Source organism: Geotrypetes seraphini, chromosome 3 (genome assembly GCF_902459505.1).
Source record: "Geotrypetes seraphini chromosome 3, aGeoSer1.1, whole genome shotgun sequence".
NCBI lineage: Eukaryota > Metazoa > Chordata > Amphibia > Gymnophiona > Dermophiidae > Geotrypetes > Geotrypetes seraphini.
Window position 1 is genome coordinate 29,470,451 of NC_047086.1, and position 24,789 is coordinate 29,495,239.

General features: G+C 40.2%; 1 protein-coding gene across 2 annotated transcripts in view; it reads right to left on the minus strand.

Moving 5' to 3' along the window:
* Positions 1-24,789, minus strand: part of MDN1 (midasin AAA ATPase 1) — a 943,760-nt gene that overhangs the window by 595,886 nt on the left and 323,085 nt on the right. For both annotated transcript variants that reach the window (XM_033936734.1, XM_033936735.1), the window contains exons 26-29: positions 20,381-20,527; positions 16,239-16,380; positions 3,905-4,039; positions 3,672-3,810 (exon numbers count right to left, since the gene is read on the minus strand). In XM_033936734.1, the coding sequence (XP_033792625.1) occupies positions 3,672-3,810; positions 3,905-4,039; positions 16,239-16,380; positions 20,381-20,527 (563 nt within the window). The remainder of the gene's footprint in view (positions 1-3,671; positions 3,811-3,904; positions 4,040-16,238; positions 16,381-20,380; positions 20,528-24,789) is intronic.

Below are 24,789 nucleotides of genomic sequence, written 5' to 3' on the forward strand. Positions count from 1 at the left end.
AGGAAAGGTGGAAGAGGGGAGATATGATAGAGATGTTTCAATACCTGTTGCATAAATATACATGAGGCGAGTCTCTCTCAACTCCAGAGTGAGAGGTCATATGATGTAATTAAAAGGTGATAGGCTCAGGAGTAATACAAAGTAATACTTTTTTTTTTTTTTACAGAAAGGGTGGTAGGTACTTGGAATAGTCTCTTGGTAGATGTAGTAAAGACAAAGACTGTCTGAATTCAAGAACTCATGGGACAGGCACGAGGGATCTCTTAAGGAGAAGAGGAGATAGTGGATGCTGCAGATGGGCAGACTGGATGGGCCATTTGGCCTTTACCTGTCGTCATGTTTCTATGTTTAATCTACCTGCCCGCAGTCTGTTCTAAAACTCACTATGATTGACCGTATAAATCACTGACTAGACAAATCTTCTGAATCTGCAGGGCAACCATTGCCAAGTTTTCAAGTTTATTTAGTATTTGATAATTGGCAAAACAACTTTGCAGTTTACATATATTGAAAGTATGTGTAAAAAATAAATTAAAAAATTAAACTAAAGTAAGAAATAGAACTACAAAATTAATAGTAAAGTAAGTAAAAGGATAAGGATAAAAGCTGGTTGCCATATATACTTGAATATAAGCAGAGGTTTTGGGGCCCAAAAAAATGGCCCAAAAATGGAGGTCTCAGCTTATATTCAGGTCAGCGCCCACCCACCCAGACCTGTTGCAGACCTCCGCCAGGCCTGCTGTAAGACCTGGTAGAACAGGACAGGAGGGAACCTTCCCGCCTCTTGTCCTGGCAGACTCAAAAAGTTTTACCCAGCCTCCCACCTCCCCCACGTACCTTTAAAATCTCCGGTGGGCCAGGACAAGATAAATTTATCCCGCCTCCTGTCCCGGCCAACTGTGCCTTCCTTTATCTCCCTCCTGCCTCCTCTGAATACCTTTTACAATCCCAGGTGGTCCAGCAGTGAACCAGAGCAGGAGCGGCCTACCCCGTGGAGAGCTGCTAGTGATTGGCTGCTGCAAGTTCTCTCGAGGCCTACAAGAACTTGCAGTAGCCAATCACTAGCAGCTCCTCACAGGGCAGAAGTGTGGGAAGGCCGCTCCCGTTTTGGTTCACTAGATCACCGGGGATTTGTAAAAGGTAAATGGAGGGACGGGAGGGATTCCTCCTGTCCCGGCCGACCGCTGGACCACTGGGGATTTTAAAGATACGTGGGAAAGGTTGGTTAAAAGATTTGAGTCTGCCTGGACAGGAGGTAGGAGGGATCCTTCCTGTCCTGGACCACCAGGTCTTAGAGAAGGCCTGACGGGGCCTGCAAGGTATCGGAAAGGAGGGGGAAAAGGGCACAGAGCTGATTACATGATATAAGCATAACTGATACAGCCTTACAATGGTTTAAATCCTATTTAGATGACCAAACTTATAAATTGAAACTACAAGATCAATACACAGAAATCTTTATGTTACCATGTGTGGAACCACAAGGGTCAATTCTTGCACCATCTAATTTAATATTTTCATATCACCCTTACTTATACTTTGCACAGTCTATTGGGTTCACAATATCTGTTTATGCAGATGACATTCAACTTCTTTATCCAGTTGATATTACAAACTCTCAAGAGATACAAGATATTAATCGAAAACTTGATCTGATTTCCTCATTTCTTTCATTGAACCCTTAAAAACCTAAGGCTTTATTATTTACAACAAAAGATGATCAATCACTTCCATCTCCATTGATACTTTCTAAAGTTCCTATCCAACTCTCAAGAACACTAAAAATTCTTGGTATCACCTTTGACTCAAAAGCTAACTTTCCAAAAACAAATCTCTACAGTAATACAATGCAGTTATTACAAACTCCACCTTATTCGTTCAATATCTCATCTCTTCCTTCCTTCCCCTATTAATATACTCATTCATTCTTTAGTAATCAGTACATTGGATTATTGCAATACATTATATTATGGAGTCAGACAAAAGGACCTGCATCGCCTTCAACTCGTTCAAAATACTTCAATAAAATTAATAATAGGAAAAAAGAAAATTGATCATGTTACCTCACTGTTAAAATCGGCACACTGGTTACTGATAAAACATCGCTTGACATATAAACTTTTACTCCTGTCTTTAAATCACGTTCCAATCAATCACCACCATATTTGGATAACTAGTACTTTATTCACCTATGCGTACACATTCTTTATAGCAAAACCTCTTAGTGATACCATCAATTAAACAAATCGTATATTCATCCTCTAGAGATTGTACGTTTGCCGTTATTAGTCCTTAACTTTGTAACACTCTTCCAAATTATATCCGAACAGAATCTAACCTTGAACGTTTTAAAACATCATTATTATAAACTTTCCTGTTTATAAATGCATTTGGCTACCAATTTTCTGAATGAAAAAAGAAGCCTAGCAGAGAACCATCTGAACAGGGAGAACAAAATCAGCTTTTAATTTTTAATTTTCTTGCTTTTACTATTGACATTGTAGTTCTACCTTCTTTTATTAGTTTTATATATAAACTGCATAGATGTTCTTTCATTGCAGTATATCAAACATTAAATAAACTTGGAGGGAGGGGGCTGAGTACAGAGCCTGGCAGGAAGGAAGAGAGGCTGGGTGCACATCTGTGCAGGGTACTTGAATATTAACCCTCCCCCACTCCCAGGTTTATATTCAAGTCAACCTTTTTTCCTCCTTTTTTTTTTTTTTGGGGTGGGGGGGAAGATTACCTAGGTTTATATTCGAGTATATACAATATGTGTGCCGTCATTTACTATGCTATGTTACAAACTATGTTCTCCTAGTTTCCTAGATGATTTTCGCCTAGCCCTACTTGATCAAAACATTTATTAAATTGTCAGCCAAATGCATCCATAAACAAAAGAGTTTTTAAGAGAGTTTTAAAATGCTCAAGATTCAATTCTAATTGGATATGATTTGGAAGAGAATTCCAGAGTTGTGGAACATTGACCAAAAAAATGCTATCTCTAGTAGATGCATATGTAACGTGTCTTGTAGAAGGCATTGTAAGAAGATTTTGCTTGAGAGAGCAAAATGTAAGGGATGGTAAATACAATATCAGATAGTTATCAAGATAAGGAAGAGATCGATTAGATCACATCTTAAAAACCACTGTGATGGAATACCAGGAAATAGCTTTCAAAGTCAGGAAAATCCAGCTATTTAACCCTGTCTCTCCTTACTGACAGAAGCTATGATTGTACAAGGTGCTAACAATTTCCAAATTCCCATTTTACCAAGCCTAATACTGCATCATAGAGCTCCATACAGCTCTCAGAAACAATAAACATACTACAATTTTTTTTAATCCAAACATATTGTTCTCAATATTTATGGTTTAGTTGAAATATCCCCTGTAAAGAATTATTTAGCTGAGCGAATGCTCCTTTTCTTTAGGAAGCAGTACACTGAGTAGCACTGCCACCACCTGCCTATCTTGCTACCTAATCCAGCCCATTTCCTATAGTTTCACATGTTTTTGAACGTGTTTTCAACAAAGACTGAGCATAAAAAGTACACATCTAACGTCAAAGTAAAATTTGAAAAAGCTTAATAGAGCAATGGAAGAATACAACCATCAAGAGAGGGCAAAGATGTCCTACATAATGGATACAGTGCATTGATTCTCCTTACCCAGTGTCTCCCACTAGGAGTACAGGTTCACCAAATTCCAAAGCCCGACCAACCAGCACAGCCAGCCTTCTCATTCCTTGTGTCCACACTAAGTGGCTGAACTCACATTCCTGCACTGCAGACTGAGTAGGAAATACACCTGTTCTCAGGGGGAACAAATAACAAATATGTTATTTCTGAGCAAGGGCACACACTTCTCCTCTCAACGCCTTCCAATTGAGTCAAGGACTTACTTAATTGCCGTCTCTTGCTGTCATCAGAGAAGAGATAGTCTGGATTCAACTTCTTCTTAAAGTGCTTTTCCAGGACTCCCTGGATAATTGAGACCTCTTCCTGCTTTCTGACTCTGCCCGCCAGAAGCATGAAACCTGAGAAGAGAGCCAAGAACCCACATACAAGCTGATAGCATGTTATGCACTGGAAAACAAGACAACTTTGCATATGACAGATGTAGTTTGAAACAGCACATTTACCTGTATTTTGATACCATTATGCTGTGCATATATACAAAAATGGAAGACATATTTCCTGTATTCATTTTCCCAGCTTAACTAGACGGTCCAAACACATCTTACAGAGCATACTCTTTAAGATGCATGCTTTTGACACCTGCATGGAGATCTAAAAAGAAAATCTATCCCGTCAGGACCCCACTGAGCACCCCAACATATTCATTTCATTTAGCTATTTTTATATGATGATGGGCAATCATGGACACCAATCTCAAAAGCCACCCTTCCTTTGGAAAACAGACTGAAAATGCATGTCAGAATCATCCCCCAAACATTCCTGTAGTTACTGCAGATTTTGGAGAATTTTCAGCCAATAGACAAAGGAGTCCCTGTGGTGCTTATATGAACTGAAAAATAGAGAGAAAGCAAATCACACACAACAAACTACAAGAAACAAATATGCTAATTTGAGAAATCTTTGCATATATAATTGACTAGAAAACAATATTAAGTCATCCTTGCCAGTATTTGCTAAATGCTACCTAAAACCTAGAAGCCCCGGAAGATCAATCATATCCAATTAGACCAGTTAATACCTCAAAGTGTTCCAATGAAGGCAATTCTCAAACTCTCTGATAAAACACAAAGACTTCTTATCAGACACTACAGACTCTCCTTGTTACAATGGATGTAAAACCACCACACAGCAATAATCCCCATGAAGACAACATAACCACAGATTGCAAATATAAGGACATCCTTAATGGACCACCAGAATTATAAAATTCATCCTGACCCACAGGAACTTCATTTTCTATTATGACATTTACTACACATCATGAACACTACTGTGGGCACGAGGAAGGTACCACAGGATTTCAACATTTTAATGGAAAAAACTGAGAAGCCATTTTTAAATAGGGAAGCAAATAGCCCTAGCAATAATGAAAAGATGACTAAATCTATCTTTCAATTAGATTCAAAATAAACTATACCACAGATTGTTTTAAAAACGTCTTGGATGCCACCCCATCTCAAATCGACAATGGCCTAGAATTATCCACAATTCAGAGAAAAGAAAAAAAAAAACCATAAACTACCGTGTTTCCCCGAAAATAAGCCCTAGCATGATTTTTAGGGTAGGTCTTAATATAAGCCCTACCCCTGAAAATAAGCCCTAATCACCGGCAGCAGCGCTCCCCCCCCCCCCCCGTACACCTCTCTGATGACCCTTCCATGTCTCCCTCCCATCCGAACCCCGACCGCGAGATTGAAATACTTGGTAACAAATGGCAGCGGCAGCAGCACAAGCTGCATTGCGGCCTTCTCACACCCCAGCGTTCTGTGTGCCACATTGCTAATGACATCATCGGTGATGCAGCAGAGGAATGCCCAGGCGTGCAGCTGCCGTTTGTTACCAGGTATTTTGGTCTCGCAATTGGGGTTCAGATGGGAGGGAGAGATGAAAGAGTCAGCAAGGGGGGGGGTGGATGGGAGGGATAGAAAGATGCTGCATGGGGGAATGGGAGGAATAGATGCTGCAAGGGTTCTGCTGCACAAGGGGATGGGTGAGAGGGGAGGAAAGATGCTGCACATGTGGGGGAGAGAAAGAAAATAGGAAGAACTGGGGTGGAGGAGAGAAAGGGAAAGATGATCACTGTACATGAAAAAAAATAATAAGACCTACCCCGAAAATAAGACCTAGTGCCTTTTTTGGGCCCCAAATTAATATAAGACAATGTCTTATTTTCTTGGAAACATGGTAAGTACTCTATAGTTTTACAGAGCCCACAGCTGAAAATAAAAACTAAACAAAATTAAAGAAAACCTATAGAAAGCTCCTTGAGGAAAAAAAAAAACATTGCCTACTCTCACTGGATACTAAATTTCTGGCGACCACCTAACCTGAAGTAAAAACTAGTAAGAAGAAAGCTAATAGGAATCAAAGACAAATACTACAAACTATGCTTGCATAGTCATTTGTCCACAGTCATTTGTATGGAAAAGACATTCAGCCTAATAGAGATCCTAATCCTATGCCTCCTTTAATAAAGGACACAAACCTCAATCCAGAATAAGTGAAGAGGGGTGCTACATTGGTGAAGCACACTAGAAGCTAAAGACAGGAGTACATATCAAAGTACAAGGTAACTCCATGCAAGACCATTTTTGGAACAAAAACACTGCTTCCATTGCCTTATGATCCGGATATAAAGGGGTGCTTTAAAACTATCTAAGAAGTTAAAACTTTTGAGATTACTTTTTTTTTTTGATATTTTTTATTTTCAAATTTTACAGAAAGTGTACAACATATTAAAATACAATTGATGAATATACAATAACACTTTTATATCTAATACATTATGTTCTAAATATATTTTTATCCCCTATCCCTCTCCCTACCCTTCTATAACTTTTTATTCATACATTACATATTGTATAATATATTATAACATATTATATAGAAATTATTTTCATTACCCCCCTCTATGTGTGTCATAATAAAGATATTTAAAAGAAGAAAAGAAGAAGAAAAATCCTACTATTTATTCATTACAATATTTTGTCAATGGCCCCCATATTTTTATAAATTTAATATATGTCCCTCTTTGTATTGCTATTGCTCTTTCCATTTTGAATATATGACATATTGTGTTCCACCAAAATGTATAATTTAGGTTATTATAATTCTTCCAATTGTTGGTTATATGCTGAATGGCAACCCCTGTCATGATTAATAAAAGTTTGTTATTTTCTGGTGAAATTTGACTTTTTTTTCTCATCATCATTCCAAATAACACTGTATCATATGATATTGCTATATGATTTTCCATCAATTTATTAATTTGTGGCCAAATTGAATTCCAAAAACTTTTAATGTAGGGACAATGATACAGTAAGTGATCTAGAGTCCCTGGTTCCAGATTACAGTGCCAGCATTTATTTGACTTAGAACTGTCTAATTTTTGCAAACGTGTAGGGGTCCAAAAAGCTCTATGTAATAAAAAGAACCAAGTTTGTCTCATAGATGCTGACACTGTACATCCCATTCTCCAAGACCAAATTAATGGCCATTGAGATGCATTAATTTGATGCTTAATCTCAATGCTCCAAATATCTCTTAGACCATTTTTTGGTTTTTTATTTAAATATCCAGATATTAATTTATACCATAATGCGGCTTGATGTCCTAGGAAGTCTGCTTGAAAACATAAGAACTTTAAACTATATTGATTATTCAATGTTTTCCATTCAGGGAACCCAACCTGAATGGCCTGCTTCAATTGCAACCATTTAAAACTTTGTGTTTTACTTAAACCAAATCTATGTTGCAATTGTGAAAATTCCAGCAGTTTACCTTCTGAAATAACATCATCTAAAGATCTAATGCCTGCAATAATCCAGTTCTTCCAAAGGATTTGAGCTCCGCCAATTTTGATCTTGGAGTTTATCCATAAAGACTGATTAGTTGATTTGTTTATTGGGATAGGTGTTAATTTAATAATAAATCTCAACGTTTTCCAAGTATCCATTAATATTTTATTTTCTCTGTATCTTCTAGGCATGTTGATACTTGGAAGTTGAACTAAATTTAGGGGAAACATAAGGCGCCATTCTAAATACAACCAATCCGGTGCATTATCCATAAGTTCTGGGAGGATCCAATACATACCCTGACGTAGAATATAGGCTTGATGGTACCTATAAAAATTTGGAAAATTTACCCCTCCCTCCTTAATTGATTTTTGCAAAGTTACTAAAGCTATTCTAGGTGTTTTACCAAGCCAAAGAAATTTTGTTAAAATGCTATTAAGCTTTTTATAAAAGGACCCCTGAAAATAAATAGGTATCATACTCATTTGGTAGCAAACTACAGGTAACATCATCATTTTAATAGTTTGAACTCTTCCCCACCAAGAAATATGTAATGGGTTCCATTGCTCACATAACTCCGTAACTTTTTTTAATACATATTTTTCATTCTCTTTTACAGTATCTTCAATTGTATTTTTAACTTGAATGCCAAGATATTTAAATCCTTCTTCTTTCCATATGAATAGAAAAGTGTCAAATAATCCTTTTACACAATGAATATTTAAAGGTATAATTTCAGATTTATTCCAATTAATTTTATAACCTGAAAATTTACCAAATTTATCAATTAATTCCAATAAAGAAGATAAGGTAGACTCTGGATTTCTCAAATAAAGTAAGATATCATCAGCATAAGCCGAAATTTTATATTCCATATCTGAATATGGAATACCTTGTATCTCCCTCGTTTGCTGTATTGCTAACAATAAGGGTTCTAATACAACATCAAATAACAAAGGAGATAAAGGACAACCCTGTCTAACTCCCCTCTGCAATTGAAAACCATCAAATATCTTATTATTAATATTTAGTCTTGCAATCGGGAAGCTATACAAAGTTTTTACCATTTGTATAAATCCAGAACCTATACCAAACCATTCTAAAGCCTGATACATAAAATTCCATTCTACCCTATCAAACGCTTTTTCTGCATCCAGTGAAACTGTAAAAGTCGGTTCATCCATTTTTTTTGATAAATTTAACATATGAAACAATAATCTAGAGTTATTAGAGGAATGTCTTTTAGCAACGAAACCCGTTTGATGCATATCTATAATATGTGGGAGAGCTTTGGCTAATCTCAAAGCCAAAATTTTCGCCAAAAGTTTATTATCCACATTTATCAAAGATATAGGCCTGTAGTTTGAAACCAAAGTAGGATCTTTATTTGGCTTAGGTAAAACAATTATTATTGATTCAGCCATAGTACCTTTAATATTACCTTTTATAAGTTGTGTCTGATATAAATTTAGTAAATATGGGGAAAGGACATTTTGAAATGTTTTGCAAAATTCTACTGTATATCCATCACCACCTGGAGCGGATCCAACTCTAAGAGATCTCAATGCTGTTTCTAACTCTTTTAATGATATAGGTTCATCTAAACTTCGTTTTATATGATCAGGGATCTTAGGTCCATTAATAAAATCTAAAAAATTTTTACCATCTTTTTGTCTCTCAAAATAAGGCTCGGAAGAATACAGGTCCTTATAAAATTTCAGAAATTGTTTTAAAATTATATTTGTTTGATTTGTTATTATGCCATTATCATCTTTTATTCCATTTATATTAGTTCTTCTTTTTTTTGCTTTAAGATAATTTGCCAATAATCTTCCCGCCTTATTAGAATTTCCATAATACACTGTTTGCTTGGAAAACAAATCTCTTCTTATCATTTTTGAAGTTAATTCATTATATTTACCTTTTGCTTTCAAAAGAGCTTGCAAAACTTCATATTCCCATTTATTTACCAATTTAGTTTCTAATATTTTTATTTCTTTTTCTAATTCTATATATTGTATTTTAATTTGTTTCCTAATAAAAGCTGAATATGATATATTACCCCTCATAGTTGCTTTAAATGCATCCCATACATTCTCAATAGATGTATCCTCTACTAAATTTATTTGAAAGAAATCGTTAATTTGTGTTTTAAAATTTTCCAAAAATTTGTCATCCACAAGCAATGCATTATCAAATCTCCAAAGAGGTCTATTATTCTCTACTTGATCTAATTGTAATTCTATCCATACTCCTGCATGATCAGATATAATAATAGGATCTATGGAAGCTTTAATCACCTGTTGCACTTTATTTGTTGAAACAAAAATATAATCTATTCTTGAAAATGATTTATGAACCTGTGAACAAAATGAAAATTCCTGATCATTAAAATGAAGAATACGCCATATATCCTTCAAATCACATGATTGAACCAAATTATCTAAACCTAAAGATTTTATACTTTTACCTGGTTTTTTATCCAATAATGGATCCATTACAGCATTAAAATCTCCAGCCACCACTAAATTAGAAGTAGCCAGTGGTAATAACATATTCTGTAACTTTTTAAAAAATTCTGATTGATTCGAATTAGGGGCATATATATTAAATAACGTCAGGGCATTATTTCCCATACCTATATCAACATGTATCCATCTTCCATGTGGGTCTGAATTTATTACCTTAATATTGGCCATACATTTTTTATTTATAAGAATTGCTACCCCTGCTTTTTTACCCTCTGCTGGAGCAAAAAAACATTCTTTTACCCACCCACCCGTTAGTTTCTGTGATTCTTTTGTATTAAGATGGGTCTCCTGCAGACAGTAAATATCCGCATTTTGCTTTTTTAAAAATGCTAATATCTTTTTTCTTTTAATTACATGATTCAGGCCATTGACATTTATAGAATATATCTTAAAAGACATTATATATTTTAAAACTTATCAGTATAATCTTTTTCCCTTCTTCCTTTATATTTAAAATCCAAAAAATATTCTCCATGACACACATATTTACCCTTGAAGTATCCAATCCCTTATTTACTTTCTCCTTGATCATTTTAGTAAATACCTTCTTTTTCCCTCCCTTACCCACCCAATACAATGACTGCTTAAGGATACACATTGGAAATGCAACCCAAACATTCTCCTCCCCTCTAGGCAACCAATATTCAATCAACAACCTCTTCTATCTATCTATATTAACCTTTAATATCTTTAGTCATTTTTTACTTCTAACATTTCATTAATGTATCTTTATCCAATTATCAATTTTTAATTTATATTCCATAGTATTATAAATTACATCATAAAATTTTATCTTAAACATATATTTAATATGGTATTAATATTTTTTCTATATCTTATTATTCCTCTCTTTATATTTTTATTGTCTTCTCTTTAGATCATATTTTTCTTTCTTCAGTATTTCAATATCTCATATTTTTATAGTTTTTCATAATATCATCAAAACCAATCTTGATATTTTATTTTAAAATATCATAGGTTCTGATTTAGAAAGAAAGGCTTTTAGTTTTTCTGAATCTTCGAAATACAGTGGTGCCTCACACAACGAACTTAATTGGTTCCAGGAGCAAGTTTGTTATGTGAAACGTTCGTTATGTGAAACGCGTTTTCCCATAGGAATACATGTAAAAAAAAATAATTCGTTCTGCAGCATAAAATATGCTAAGATGACATAAAAAAAGATAAATTTTTGGTTATTATTTTTATTTAGATACATCTAAAAACATAATTGTTTTTTAAAACAACACACATTTTTTAAATTTAAAGACAGACTAAGTAGAGTCTAATTTTACAGTGAGAGAGGGCAGAGTCTCAGCGGCAAAAACTGGGACTTAACTGTTCATTTTTTTTTTTTTCTACCGTGTTTCCCCGATGATAAGGCAGGGCCATCAAATAAGACAGCCCCCCCTTTTTAGAAAAAAATGTAAAATAAGGCACCCCCCCGCAAATAAGCCACCCACCGATACCTGCGCTTACCCGAATCGGGTGGTACGGTGGGTGACTCCGTGTGGTCCTTGGCACCCCCGACACGATCGGGGCAAGAGGGAGCTCAAGCCCTCTTGCCCCCCCGACTCCCCGACACGATCGGGGCAAGAGGGAGCCCAAGCCCTCTTGCCCCCCCCCCCCGACTCCCCGACACGATCGGGGCAAGAGGGAGCCCAAGCCCTCTTGCCCCCCCGACTCCCCGACACGATCGGGGCAAGAGGGAGCCCAAGCCCTCTTGCCCCGCCGATTCCCCAACTCCCCGACAATATCGGGCCAGGAGGGAGCCCAAGTCCTCCTGGCCACGGCGACCCCCTAACCCCACCCTGCACTACATTACGGGCAGGAGGGATCCCAGGCCCTCCTGCCCTCGACGCAAACCCCCCCTCCCCCCCAACGACCGCCCCCCCCAAGAACCTCCGACCGCCCCCCCAGCCGACCCGCGACCCCCCTGGCCGACCCCCACGACACCCCCAACCCCCTTCCCCGTACCTTTCTGTAGTTGGCCGGACAGACGGGAGCCAAACCCGCCTGTCCGGCAGGCAGCCAACGACGGAATGAGGCCGGATTGGCCCATCCGTCCCAAAGCTCCGCCTACTGGTGGGGCCTAAGGCGCCTGGGCCAATCAGAATAGGCCCGGGAGCCTTAGGTCCCTCCTGGGGGCAGGGCCTGAGGCACATGGTCGGGTTGGGCCCATGTGCCTCAGGCCCCGCCCCCAGGAGGGACCTAAGGCTCCCGGGCCTATTCTGATTGGCCCAGGCGCCTTAGGCCCCACCAGTAGGCGGAGCTTTGGGACGGATGGGCCAATCCGGCCTCATTCCGTCGTTGGCTGCCTGCCGGACAGGCGGGTTTGGCTCCCGTCTGTCCGGCCAACTACAGAAAGGTACGGGGAAGGGGGTTGGGGGTGTCGTGGGGGTCGGCCAGGGGGGTCGCGGGTCGGCTGGGGGGCGGTCGGAGGTTCTTGGGGGGGGGCGGTCGTTGGGGGGAGGGGGGGTTTGCGTCGAGGGCAGGAGGGCCTGGGATCCCTCCTGCCCGTAATGTAGTGCAGGGTGGGGTTAGGGGGTCGCCGTGGCCAGGAGGACTTGGGCTCCCTCCTGGCCCGATCGTGTCGGGGAGTCGTGGGGGCAAGAGGGCTTGGGCTCCCTCTTGCCCCGATCGTGTCGGGGAGTCGGGGGGGCAAGAGGGCTTGAGCTCCCTCTTGCCCCGATCGTGTCGGGGAGTCGGGGGGGCAAGAGGGCTTGGGCTGCCTCTTGCCCCGATCGTGTCGGGGAGTCGGGGGGGCAAGAGGGCTTGAGCTCCCTCTTGCCCCGATCGTGTCGGGGAGTCGGGGGGGCAAGAGGGCTTGGGCTCCCTCTTGCCCCGATCGTGTCGGGGAGTCGGGGGGGCAAGAGGGCTTGGGCTCCCTCTTGCCCCGATCGTGTCGGGGAGTCGGGGGGGGGGCAAGAGGGAGCCAGGCGGAGAGAGGGCAGTTAAGCGCAGTGCCTGCGCGGAAGGATGCAGCTCGGGCGACTTCGTTGTGTGAAACGAAGTTCGTTGTACGAATCAAGACATAAAGTTCGTTGTGCGCAGCGTTCGCTGTGCGAGGCGTCCGTTATGCGAGGCACCACTGTACAAGGATTTATCTCCAGACGATACTCTCATCTTTGCCGGATAGTATAATCCATATTTAAAACCTTTTTCCTTTAGTAGTGGTCTCATGTCTAATAGTCTCTTTCTTTTATTTGCTGTATTTTTAGCGAAGTCCGGCAAAAACCAAATTCTGGATCCTTTATAATTAAGATTTTTGTCTTTCTTGGCAGCATTTAATATTTCTAATGCTTGTTGGTACCTAAGCATTTTGAATATTATTGGTCTTGGCCTGCCTTGATTTTCTACATTTTTTACTGGAATCCTATGAGCCCTTTCTATTTCCAGTGGTTGTTTTAAATCCAATTGTAGTATTTTTGGAATTAAGTTTTCTAGAAAATGTATAGTATTTTTTCCTTCCAAGTTTTCTTGTATTCCAAAAAGTTTAATGTTTTTCCTTCTTCCTCGATTCTCATAGTCTTCCAGTTGATCTTTCAATTTATTCAATTCCAGACTGTCGTTTTTGCATCTGTTTGCTTCACCTTCTATGGCCTCCATTTTTGATTCTAATACAGTTGTTCTTTTATTATTAACTTCCATTTGTCTGTGGATGTTCAATATTTCTTCCTTCATTTCAGACATATTGGTTACTGTTTCCTTTAGCATTTGTTTAATTTGTCTTAATTCTTCCATAACTTCTGCTTTACTCAAAATGTCAGGTTCTTCAGCAGGAAGTGGAATCTTGCTTGGTGTTATTTGATCTTGTTTCTGTCTTTTTGCAGACATACCGGTTTCATTTTTTCCTTGTCGGGTGCTTGCCATTCTTCTGCACCTTTCTTGATTTTCTTTTTTTTCCTTTTTTCTGATTTTACTTTTCCACAGCAATTTTTTTTTTTAACCACTTTGTCTAGTGAAAGAGCTTGTCTTCAGCACAGATATAAATTTGTTGAGGAAGTAATAAATATTTTTAGGTTCCTTTCTCTCAGGACTTTATTTCAGTTTTTGTGAAGGAAGGTAGTTTCAAAACTGTAACCGTTTCCTCCTCAGTATTGTGGAACTATCAGTAATTTGCCTTCTGTGCTATGTCACTTCAGTTTAAGAAAAACTGGTAACTGAGAAACAGATTTTCTTCCTATTTCAGTTTCTTATACATTTGCAGCATTGACAGCACTAGTTTTTAAAACGGCATTGAAACTTTCCTTTTTCTTCCGTTGGCTAATTCAATTTTTATTAGCCTAGCATCTCTGCCTCGCCGTATCAACACAGTAAAAAGCCGGTAAAAAAAAAACCAATTACCTTCTCCTCAGCCTTTCTTCAGTGTCGGCGGTTTTCAAATTATTTATTCTGTTATGTTTTTAAGTTTCAATATCTCATCGCTCTAGCATTGAGAAATCTATAAACTTTTGTCAGTTCAAGTTTTCAACAGCCTTTCCTCACCTCCGTGCCTCATCAACACAGAGAACACAGAGAAAAGCCGGCAAAAAACAACTTCACTGTCTCCTTCCTTTTAGGTCTTCCCTCAATATCAGCTGTATTGTCAGATTTCTCCGTTGATAGATTTTCTCTCTGTTAGTTATCTGCCCCGATGTCGCGCCGATCCAGCACTGAGAGAAAAAAAAAAAAAAAAAACCGGCAATCTTATTTTCGGCTCTCTTCTCTCAGGATCTGTTTCAATTTCGGCGGAGGAGGTCAATATCAGTTGTCACGATTTCAATATTTAATTAGAATTGTTTTTCCCCGAATTTAGCAGTAAGAGGATAAAATTATTTTTAAATCGTTGCCTATTTGAAGAGGAGCGTTACGATCACACTTCCAACTTGTGTTCGCGTTAAGCCACGCCCCCCAAACTTTTGAGATTACAATAACCTGACACCTGGAAACTAACATAAAGGACTTAACATGCCATAGATATGCCATCTCAGTAGCTCAAACCAATTTGCTCTGTCATATTTAAATTCTAACATACTAGCCCTCTACACAAACCATTACAATGTGCTCAGTTTTTAGAAGCTGTATCTGGCGAAAGATGCAAAGCAGTTTGAAGCGATCCAGAGGAAGTCGACAAAAATGGCAAGGGGTTTGTGCCAAAAGTAGTACAAAAGACGACTGGAAGACAAGAATATGTATACTCTGGTGGAGAGGAAAGACGGGGGAAGATATGATACGGGTGTTTAAATACTTGAAAGGTATTAATATGGAACCAAATCATTTCCAGAGAAGGGAAAATGGTAAAACTAGAGGGTGTAAATTGAGGTTGCGGTGAGGTAGACTTAAGAGCAATGTTAAACTCTTTTTTACGGAGACGGTGGTAGATGCCTGAAATGCCCTCTTGAGGGAGGTGGTGTAAAGGGAAACGGTGACAGAATTCAAAAAAGCGTGGTATGAACACAGAGGATTTCCAGTTAGAAAATGAATGGTATAAACTGAAGAACTGAGGCAGTATTGGGTAGACTTACACAGTCTGTGTCCTGTATGTAGCGCTTCGGTGTAGGATGGACTAGGAAGGGCTTAGATGGGAACTCCAATAACTTGGAACAAGAGGACATTTCTGGCAGTATGTATTCCGCAAACGACGAGGTGGTTGGATAGGCTGGCGTGAGCTTTGATGGCAACTCCAGTAGTTAGAACCTAAGGACAGTACTGGGTGGACTGTCTATGGCCCAGAAATATCAAAGAAAGAAACACAATTTAATTTAATCATGAATTTATAAAGGCATGTAACTAATGGGCAGACTGGATGGATCATTCAGGTCTTTAACTGCTGTGGCACAGTGCTTAGAGCTACAGCCTCAGTATCCTGGGGTTGTGGGTTCAAACCCACGCTGCTCCTTGTGACCCTGGGCAAATCACTTAATCCTCCCATTGCCCCAGGTACATTAGATAGATTGTGAGCCCACCGGGACAGACAGGAAAAAATGCTTGAGTATCTGAATAAATTAATGTAAACCGTTCTGAGCTCCCTTGGGAGAACGGTATAGAAAAATTGAAAAAATTAAATAAAATAAGAACTGGGATTCACCTGTATATTACAGTAAGTTATTTTCTGCTAATTCTATTTAGTTTCAGGAAAACATAACTTATTTCTTGACTGGCTTTTTGTTTTATATTTTAATTCTTAGTTTTCACCAAGAAAAACTTTAATCTATGTAATAAAAACCTACCATCATTGGCCAAGTGCTGAAGCCAATCACAATCCTCCTCAGTTTGCTCTGCCAGCCTGTACCTCTCAGCCCATCGAAAGAGATCACGAAGAGTGATGAAGCCATGCTTCCCTGCAAACACTGTGGACCCTCTGCGCCGGGACTGTTAACACACATTAACAGAATTTTCACATACATGAGCAGCAGAGGTCAGTTCATGTACACGTCATACTTACTTTACAGCTAAACAAGGTTATCTGTGCACAAAAGCAGACTGGAAATGGTTTAAGCTATCAACAAGACAATAATTTAAGTATTCTTTTTTTGGAGAGGTGGGAGGGGAAAGGGAAGGAAGAAAAAGAGCAGAGGAAAGTTTAACATTTTTGTCTAAAAACAAACAGTGTGAGGCATTAGCAAAAGAAAAAAAAAAGATGCTTACTTAAGAGAGGGGGTAAGCCAGAGTCCAGCTGTGGTCTATGGTAATATTTCACAAGCTGGTCCTAGGATACCTCTTAAAGCCAGTCTGGTTTTCAGAATAGTCACAACGAATATGCATAAAATAGATCTGCATACAATGGGATTGATGCAAATGAATCTTAAACATATTCACTGTGGATATTCTAAAAATCAGACTGGATACAGGGTGTTCCAAGACTGGCCTAAAGAATGCTAGTCTATAGCATTATAACTGAAAGTCAACTGGGAAGAACAGATGATCTTACAGTCCTCATCTACCATCATATCTATGCTTCTTATGAAAGGAAAGAACAAGATTTCAGAACCATTCTTAAATAGGTACTAATCATGGAGACTCTTCCTCTCTTCCCATCTGCCTGTGTTCTGATCAATGACAAGACTTCACCTAAAGCACTGCAACCCCAAAAGAATATACAGAGTAAGGGCAGCCCAGAGGGCTATTGAAACAGTGCCATAAGAATTAGAAGACTGAGATGAAAAGTAGCAGCAAATCTGCAGAATGGGCACTTTAAAGCATGCACTTTGTTACTTTTCTAACACAGTATGTGGGAATTATATCTTTTAATTGGTATGAAGTACATTTATTAAAAATATCCACATACTTGGCATTGCTTTTGTGTGCAGGCAGCAGAGAAAAGAGTAACAGCATACATACTTGTGAAAATGTTGCATGTGTGTGCCATTTCAATGCTCTGACCCAAAAATCTGTGGAAACATAAGCACACCTACTATGAAAGACTGAGCAGAGGGCAACAGCTTTCAGCCCAGCCTCCTATCTGGGCAAAAATGGTTTTGAAAATTACCATCTAAGGACCTGCCTATTAAAAACCCAGAGAGACAGACAGGAAATTCTCTTCTTCCACATTGTCTCTGGTCATTTTGGTTTTGTCCTCATCCCCCTTCCTCCCTTTTGTAACTATGTGAACTGCTTAGATTTAATTTTAATACAAGCAATAGGTATATCAAATAAAACTGGATTTGAATGAGAGCATGATATGAGGAATATGAAAGGAGGGTACACCGAAAAGTATGTTAGGTTAACTTTTTCCAAATAGGTCTGTTAAGTGCATTTAACAGCTTTCCAAATCAAGGTGAAGCACAAAGAAAGGGGAGAGGGAAGCACAGGGCAAGCAAAGAGGATCCTTAGTATAGGGTGACAAGTGTATAGTCAAAGCACAAGCAAGGTTGCCAAAAGAAACAAGAAATGGGTAGAACATGCTATGATGGCAGATGAAGACCACAGCGCTTACGCTTCTATGTTGTTGTGCAAGTCAAAGTTCCCAAAGACTCCAAAACAGGGGATAAACATATTAAAACAGCAGCAACAAGGAAAAGAAGCTCGATGGCTTGTTTCCTGTTGTACAAAGTAGAGAATGACACGGTGGATGTAACCCGCCAAAACAGTGGAGGGGGGAAAGGTGTTCACCACAGGTACAGGACAAGGCCATCCACCGCCCCGTGGAGCGGTGAATGGCCTTGTCCCTGCAGTTAAGGGAGGGAACACATGCGGTCACTGATCACGCGCGACCCCCTCCTTCCTTCCTACCTAACTGAATCTATCTCCCTCCCTCCCCCTTACCTTCAAGGCGTGTTTTAAGGTTTGAGACTTGTTGAAAGCCGCTGGAGCATACGTGCAGTTGCGTGCATGTGTGGGCAGAAGCTTCTCCTCTGATGCAACTTCCGGTTGCGTCAGAGGAGAAGCTTCCGCCCACACACACATGCAACTGCACGAACACTCCAGCGGCTTTCAACAAGCTACTCAAACCTTAAAACATGCTGCGAAAGTAAGGGGGAGGGAGGGATATGCACGGACCGTGCAAGGGGTGCCGGACAGTGAGGTGGCGAGAGGGAAGGGTGGATGCTATGGGGATGTGGCGATGAAGGGGACGGTGGTCTAGTGACGGGGCAGTGATGGGGACAGATTATTTCCCCCGTGTCATTCTCTAGTACAAAGCTCAGCTTTGGAAAGCTTCAAAATTGATTCATGCTATCCAGCATGGTGAAATCACCAGTTGTCCCGTCAGTACTCGCCTTCAGTTTTTCTCGTAATAGGAAGGAGAGTCCATCACCAAACCCAATTTAATATAAAACTATTCCAGCAGTGTTCTACCTCTCATCAGTGCCGTTTTTCTAGCGCAAAAAAAGGTGCTGGTACCCACATGCAGATGCATCCTAAGGGGTGGGATGATCACTGCAGGACCTTTCCATAAAATACCACCACTGCAACTGCCCACAGTGTCTATGAAAAGGCAGCATTGCATATATTACAACAGTCGTTAAGAGCATGCCATTTGTTGAGAAAAGAACAAGTTGAATTGCTACACATTCCTATGTACGAGGGGCGTTGAATAATTTATCTACCCGAGTATGAAAAAGTAGAATGCATGCTGAAACAATTCTATGCATGTTGTAACATGTCTCAAGGTTGCTCATGCACAGTTGCGGCCAATACTAGGAGGTAATATGAAAGGGTATCAGTACCATCCAAAGACCTCCTTGAAAATTGCTCTGCTTTTCATGAATATGCGATTGTTCGTACTACATAACTTGGGTTGGTAATGTGAGCAGTAAACAATTAAATAGAGTTAAGCTGATGAACTACTCTCCACTCTTGATCAGACCTGTTCTTGAAAGGGAAATACTTTTAAAACCAATAGGAGAAAAATTTTTTCACTCAGAGAATAGTTAAGCTCTGGAACACATTGCCAGAGGTTCTGGTAAGAGCGGATAGTGTAGCTGGTTTTAAGAAAGGTTTGGACAATTTCCTGGAGGAAAAGTCCATAGTCTGTTATTGAGAAAGACATGGGGGAAGGCACTGTTTGCCCTGGATCGGTAGCAGGGAATGTTGCTACTCCTTGGGTTCTGGTCAAGTACTAGGGACTTGGATTGGCTACCATGAGAATGGGCTTCTGTACTTGAATGACCATCGGTTTGACGTAGTAAGGCTATTCTTGTGTTCTTAAGTCAGGCTTTATGGCAATCAGTTCATCGGTGGACCCATCCCTTATTTCTTATCCATGTAGTTCATTTAAATCTCTGAGGTACCAACTATGATCTGGGATGCTAGCTTTGGATTAGCATAATTTACAATATGCTTTATATCAACATATTCTAATGATCAGACACCTTAAACACCTTGTTTTATATAAGATATAGGTGGGGTGGGATTGGGAAATATGATAATTGCTAATTGATTTATTATTAATAGATGGGGTGGGTGGGAAGGGATTCTTTTATACTTTAATGATTATAAGTAAGATTGTCAAGTGATTTGTTTAAAAATTTTTCTGATTGATTATTATACACTTGTTGTAAGATATGAAAATGAATAAAGATTTACAAACAAATAATATGCTTTATAAACAGGATATCGTCACCCTTCAGTGGCTACCTGAACACTCTAAGGAGGCAATTCTATAGTGGAGAACACTCTTCTGCCACACCATGAGAGCCTAATCTACAACAACATCTAGACGCTAAGACTCCATTATAGAATACTAGGGTAACCCACCATCAATGACATAATTATGGTTGCATAAAAGTAGCAATGATGTATGTAACTTACAAAGGGACACGTGAATGTGAGCACCCAAGTTACAGAACCAGAGAATAACCGCACAGGTATCATTACTCCTGAATGAAGGAATGAAAGGTTTACCTAGTTTCATGTGGGAACTGCTACATACCTGCAGATCCAGCATGACCTTGACCAGCTTGGTGCAGTATGATGGAGGCAGACTGCATCGCTTGTGCAGGATGGTTTCCAACTCGGCACTTGGTAGCTCGCTATAGTGCAGTTCAACAAAGCGATTCCTAAATGCTCGAGACAGCACCTAGAGAGTGAAAAAATAGGGCTGAGAAGCTTTATATATAAAAAAACATAAAATGGGTAGGATGGCATGGAGAAGAGAAAATATTTAATTTCTTAAATGCTGCTGTTTCTTTTGTGGTTGTTGACGACAGTATATTTACCTTTCATATTGAGTTGCAAGTTTAATCTTCCCAACATATGTTTGCGATAGGTGACCATGCGCGTTCCCTCCCTTAACTGCGGGGACAAGGCCATTTACTGCTCCCGTAGCTGGCAAAGATCGCCTCCGCTACCGCCACCCAGTCCAAACATCTCCCTACTCCCTCCCCTTGCCTTCGTGGCAGGGATTTCTAAATTTCCTTCCTACGAGCAGCTGAAGCATTGAAGTTGTGTGTGGCTGCCTTAAAGGTCATCTTTTTTTCCCCCAATTCTTTATTCATTTTTTAAAAACTTACAATAAGTGTAACAGCATATATAACATTTTAAACTCAGATACAACACTTAATATTCTATTAAAATCCATATCAGAATTTATCCCCCCTATCCCCTAATCAATTCTTTAAATTAAAGAAAACCTACCATAAATCCCATTCCTATATACCTTACTTTAATAATCAAACCAACCTTTCCGGCAGCCAAACGCTCCGGCTGCTCTTAGGAAGGAAATTTAGAAATCAACCGCCACGAAGGTAAGGGGCAGGGAGGTTTGCTGGCACAGTTGTGCACTGCAAGCAGGAAACACTCCTGCCTTTTAAATTGAGGAGGGATTTACTGTTTAGTTTTTTTAGTCAGACCGGGGCCTGTTGTCCGGGGGGGAGGGGGGTGCGGTGGGCATGGCAGGGGTGAAAGTGCAAAGGAACACAGACCTGGATTTTTTTTATGGGCAGGACCCATGTCTTCTTCCCCAGAGTTTGTTCTTTTGTTTCATAAAGCTTTTCTGTTGCAACAGGCCAACAGATCGGGCAGGAGAGAATCCAGGGAGTAGCTGGGCTCAGGAGATGATGGCCCAACCACTGTTTGGGGTGGGGGCCAAACGGCACAGGGTGGTTTTTGAGGAGGAGGAGGAGGAAGGAGAGCAGACCTACAACCCTGGACTCTCTCTTGCTCAAGCTGGGTCCCCTGGGGAACTAGATATGGATTTTGATGAGATACCAGGGTCAGAGGCAGATGGACCTCTCTGGCAGCAGGAGCCATGGCTGCAGGTGTGTGTTTGTGTGTGTGTGTGTAAAAGCACTGCGAAGGTAAGGGGCAGGGAGGGAGAAAGGAAGGAAAGGTGGGGTGGAGGGGAACAGATGCTGGAGGGAAATGGGGAACAGAGAGTGGGAAGAAGACGCTGGAAGGGAAGAAGACAGAGATGCCAGACTATGAGGGGAGCGGAGGGAAGAAGATGGGTGCCAGACCAATTGAGGGTAGGGGGGTGGAGGGAGAGGCACAGTAACAGGGCAAATGGAAGATGCAGAGAGAAGGCAGACAGTGGATGGAAGGAATTGAATGGGGACAAGATGAGGAAAGCAGAAACCAGACAACAAAGGTAGAAAAAAAAAATTCTATTTATTTATATATTTTTTTTGCTTTAGGATAAAGTAGTATATTAGTTGGGTTGATAAAAATTTATAAACAAATCCCTGCCAGCTGAACATCTCTTTCTCTAGTTCAGAAGCCAGAACTTTGATTTATAAGGAAGGAATAAGCTAAATATTGCAGTACTGCGGCTTGTATGAATGCGGGGATGGGCGGGGACAGTGGTTGTGGGGATGGGGATGGGGCAGGGACAGTGCTCACGGGGAAGGGGCGGTGATAGGGACAACTTTTTTCCCCATGTCATTCTCTAGTTGAAATGTCAAGATTGTGGAAAGCGGTACTTGGTTAGCTTTAAGAGGTCTATTAGGGTCATCCTGCTGCTAGGTGGTTTTTGTAGAGAAATGTTTTCAGTTTTCTTCTAAAACTCAGGTAATTAGGGTCTGATCTCATGTCTGTGGGGAGGCTGTTCCAGTTCTTTATTGTGACATAGGTGAACAATGAGTTTGACGATGCATTTGTATCGGACACCAAGCCAAACCCAGCCCAACAGAAAAGGGGGAAGCTAAACACCACAGACCTGTGAGGATAAGCACCAAAGAATTCAAAGAGGATAGACTGGACTACATCTGTGAAGCAAAGCTTGACAAACTGCAAAGTTTGGCTCAACTGAAAGTGAGAGATTGGCCCAACAGAAGGGTTAGACTCCATTGAATCTATGAGGCAAGACTACACTCCCAAGTTCAAGTTTATTAGGATTTTATATACCGCCTATCAAAGTTATCTAAGCGGTTTTACAATCAGATACTCAAGCATTTTCCCTATCTGTCCCGGCGGGCTCACAATCTATCTAATGTACCTGGGGCTATGGAGGATTAAGTGACTTGCCCAGGGTCACAAGGAACAGCATGGGATTTGAACCCACAACCCCAGGGTGCTGAGGCTGTAGCTTCAATCACCGCGCCACACACTCCTCCCCAGGTCAGGCTGTAAAGAATCTGAGGAACTAATTCCAAGAGAAAAGGTGGCTAGGCTCAACTGAATCTGTGATGGTAAATCATTCTCAGTCTGTGAAGACAAGCTCAGCTGATCCTATGAGGAGAAGCCCAATCCAGCCCTAGAAAAAAAACCAACAAAACTTGCATGAGCAAGTGAAGTTCCACCATGTGGATTCCAAAAAACAAAATCCAGGCTAAAGCCATGATGTAAGGATGGGCTGGATGCACAATGTGAAACTCTGTTTAACCTGTGGGTAAGCAGCTCAGGATAACAGCAGAGGTTTGGGACCACAAAAACTGAATAATAGGTGAAGCTTAGATACTGACTTTTAATGAGCTCAGGATAACTAAACCAGAAGAAATGAAGAGGATAGCAACTCCACTACCTGGGAGTACAGAAGGTTGGCAGAACGAGCGTATAACATCCCACGTACAAGCTGGGACTGGAGACCAGTTGACATATTGAGGACCAGGGAGCTAAAACCTTGAGAAGTAGACAAGCTGATATGAAGGTCAGGCAAACAGCAAAAAGGTGTCAGACTGCAGTTGAATGCCCAAAGTATTGTCCAACAAAATTCATGCCTTGACTGGGACCGCTGCTTTTTAACATATTTATCAATGATTTAGAGATGGGAATAACTACCAAGATCATTAAACTTACTGATGAAACAAAGTTGTGAAGTCACAAAAAGACTGTGAAAAATTGCAAAAGGACCTGGTGAGGCTGGGCATTAAAATGGCAGATGACATTTAATGTGAGCAAGTGCAAAGTGTTGCATTGGGAAAGAGGAACCCAAACTAAGTGATACAGGGTTCCATGTTACGAGTCACCGCACAGGAAAAGGATATGCCTAAACCCTCAGCTCAGTATGTGGCAGTAGCTAAGAAAGCAAATAGAATGTTAGGAATTAAGAAAGGATGGAAACAAAGATGAAAATGTTATAAAGCCTTTGTATCACTCTATGGACTAGCTACTCAAATACTGTGTGCAGTTCTGGATTCCATATCTCAAAAAAAAAAAAAAAAAAGATAACAGAATTAGAAAAGAGCAGCAAAAATGATAAAAAGGATGTGATGACTTCCCTACGAGGAAAGGCTAAACTGACTAGGGCACTTCAGCTTGGAGAAGAGATGACTCAAAGAAGATTTGATACAGCAGGTCTATAAAATACTGAGTGGAGTGGAGTATGCATCCAAGTACCTTAATAAATAACTTACCTGTATCGTAATTTTTTAGGTACAGAAGAATTTGTCATTTTACTGAGAATTTTATGGATAAAGCAAAAACTTTGAAAAGTAAATATGAAGAACGGGGATATCCTAAACCAGTTATTTCAAAAGCATGCAAACGAGCTAGGTTTAGTCCTCAAAAACAGCTGTTACAGTATAAATACAGAGTTGAGAATAAGGATTCCATACCATGTGTGTTACGTTTTTCTGGGATTTCCCAGCGTTTGGGAAGGAAAATTAAAAGTTTGTGGCCTATGGTGCAAACCAAACAGAACTGTCAAACTATGGACTGCAAAATAGCATTTTCTCATAACAGAAATCTGAAAGATTTGCTATGTTCCTCTGATGTCTGGTCCAGTAAAGAGGTGGAGAGAGTGGGCTTGTTTTGTTGTAAACACTGTACAGCTTGCTCATTAATCTGTGAAGGGGATCAAGTGTGTATTCCTGGAAGGATAACGTGGACAATGACATGCACTGCTGCCTATGAGACGATTGGTGTGGTGTATGCAATAGTGTGCCCGTGTGATCTTTGCTATAT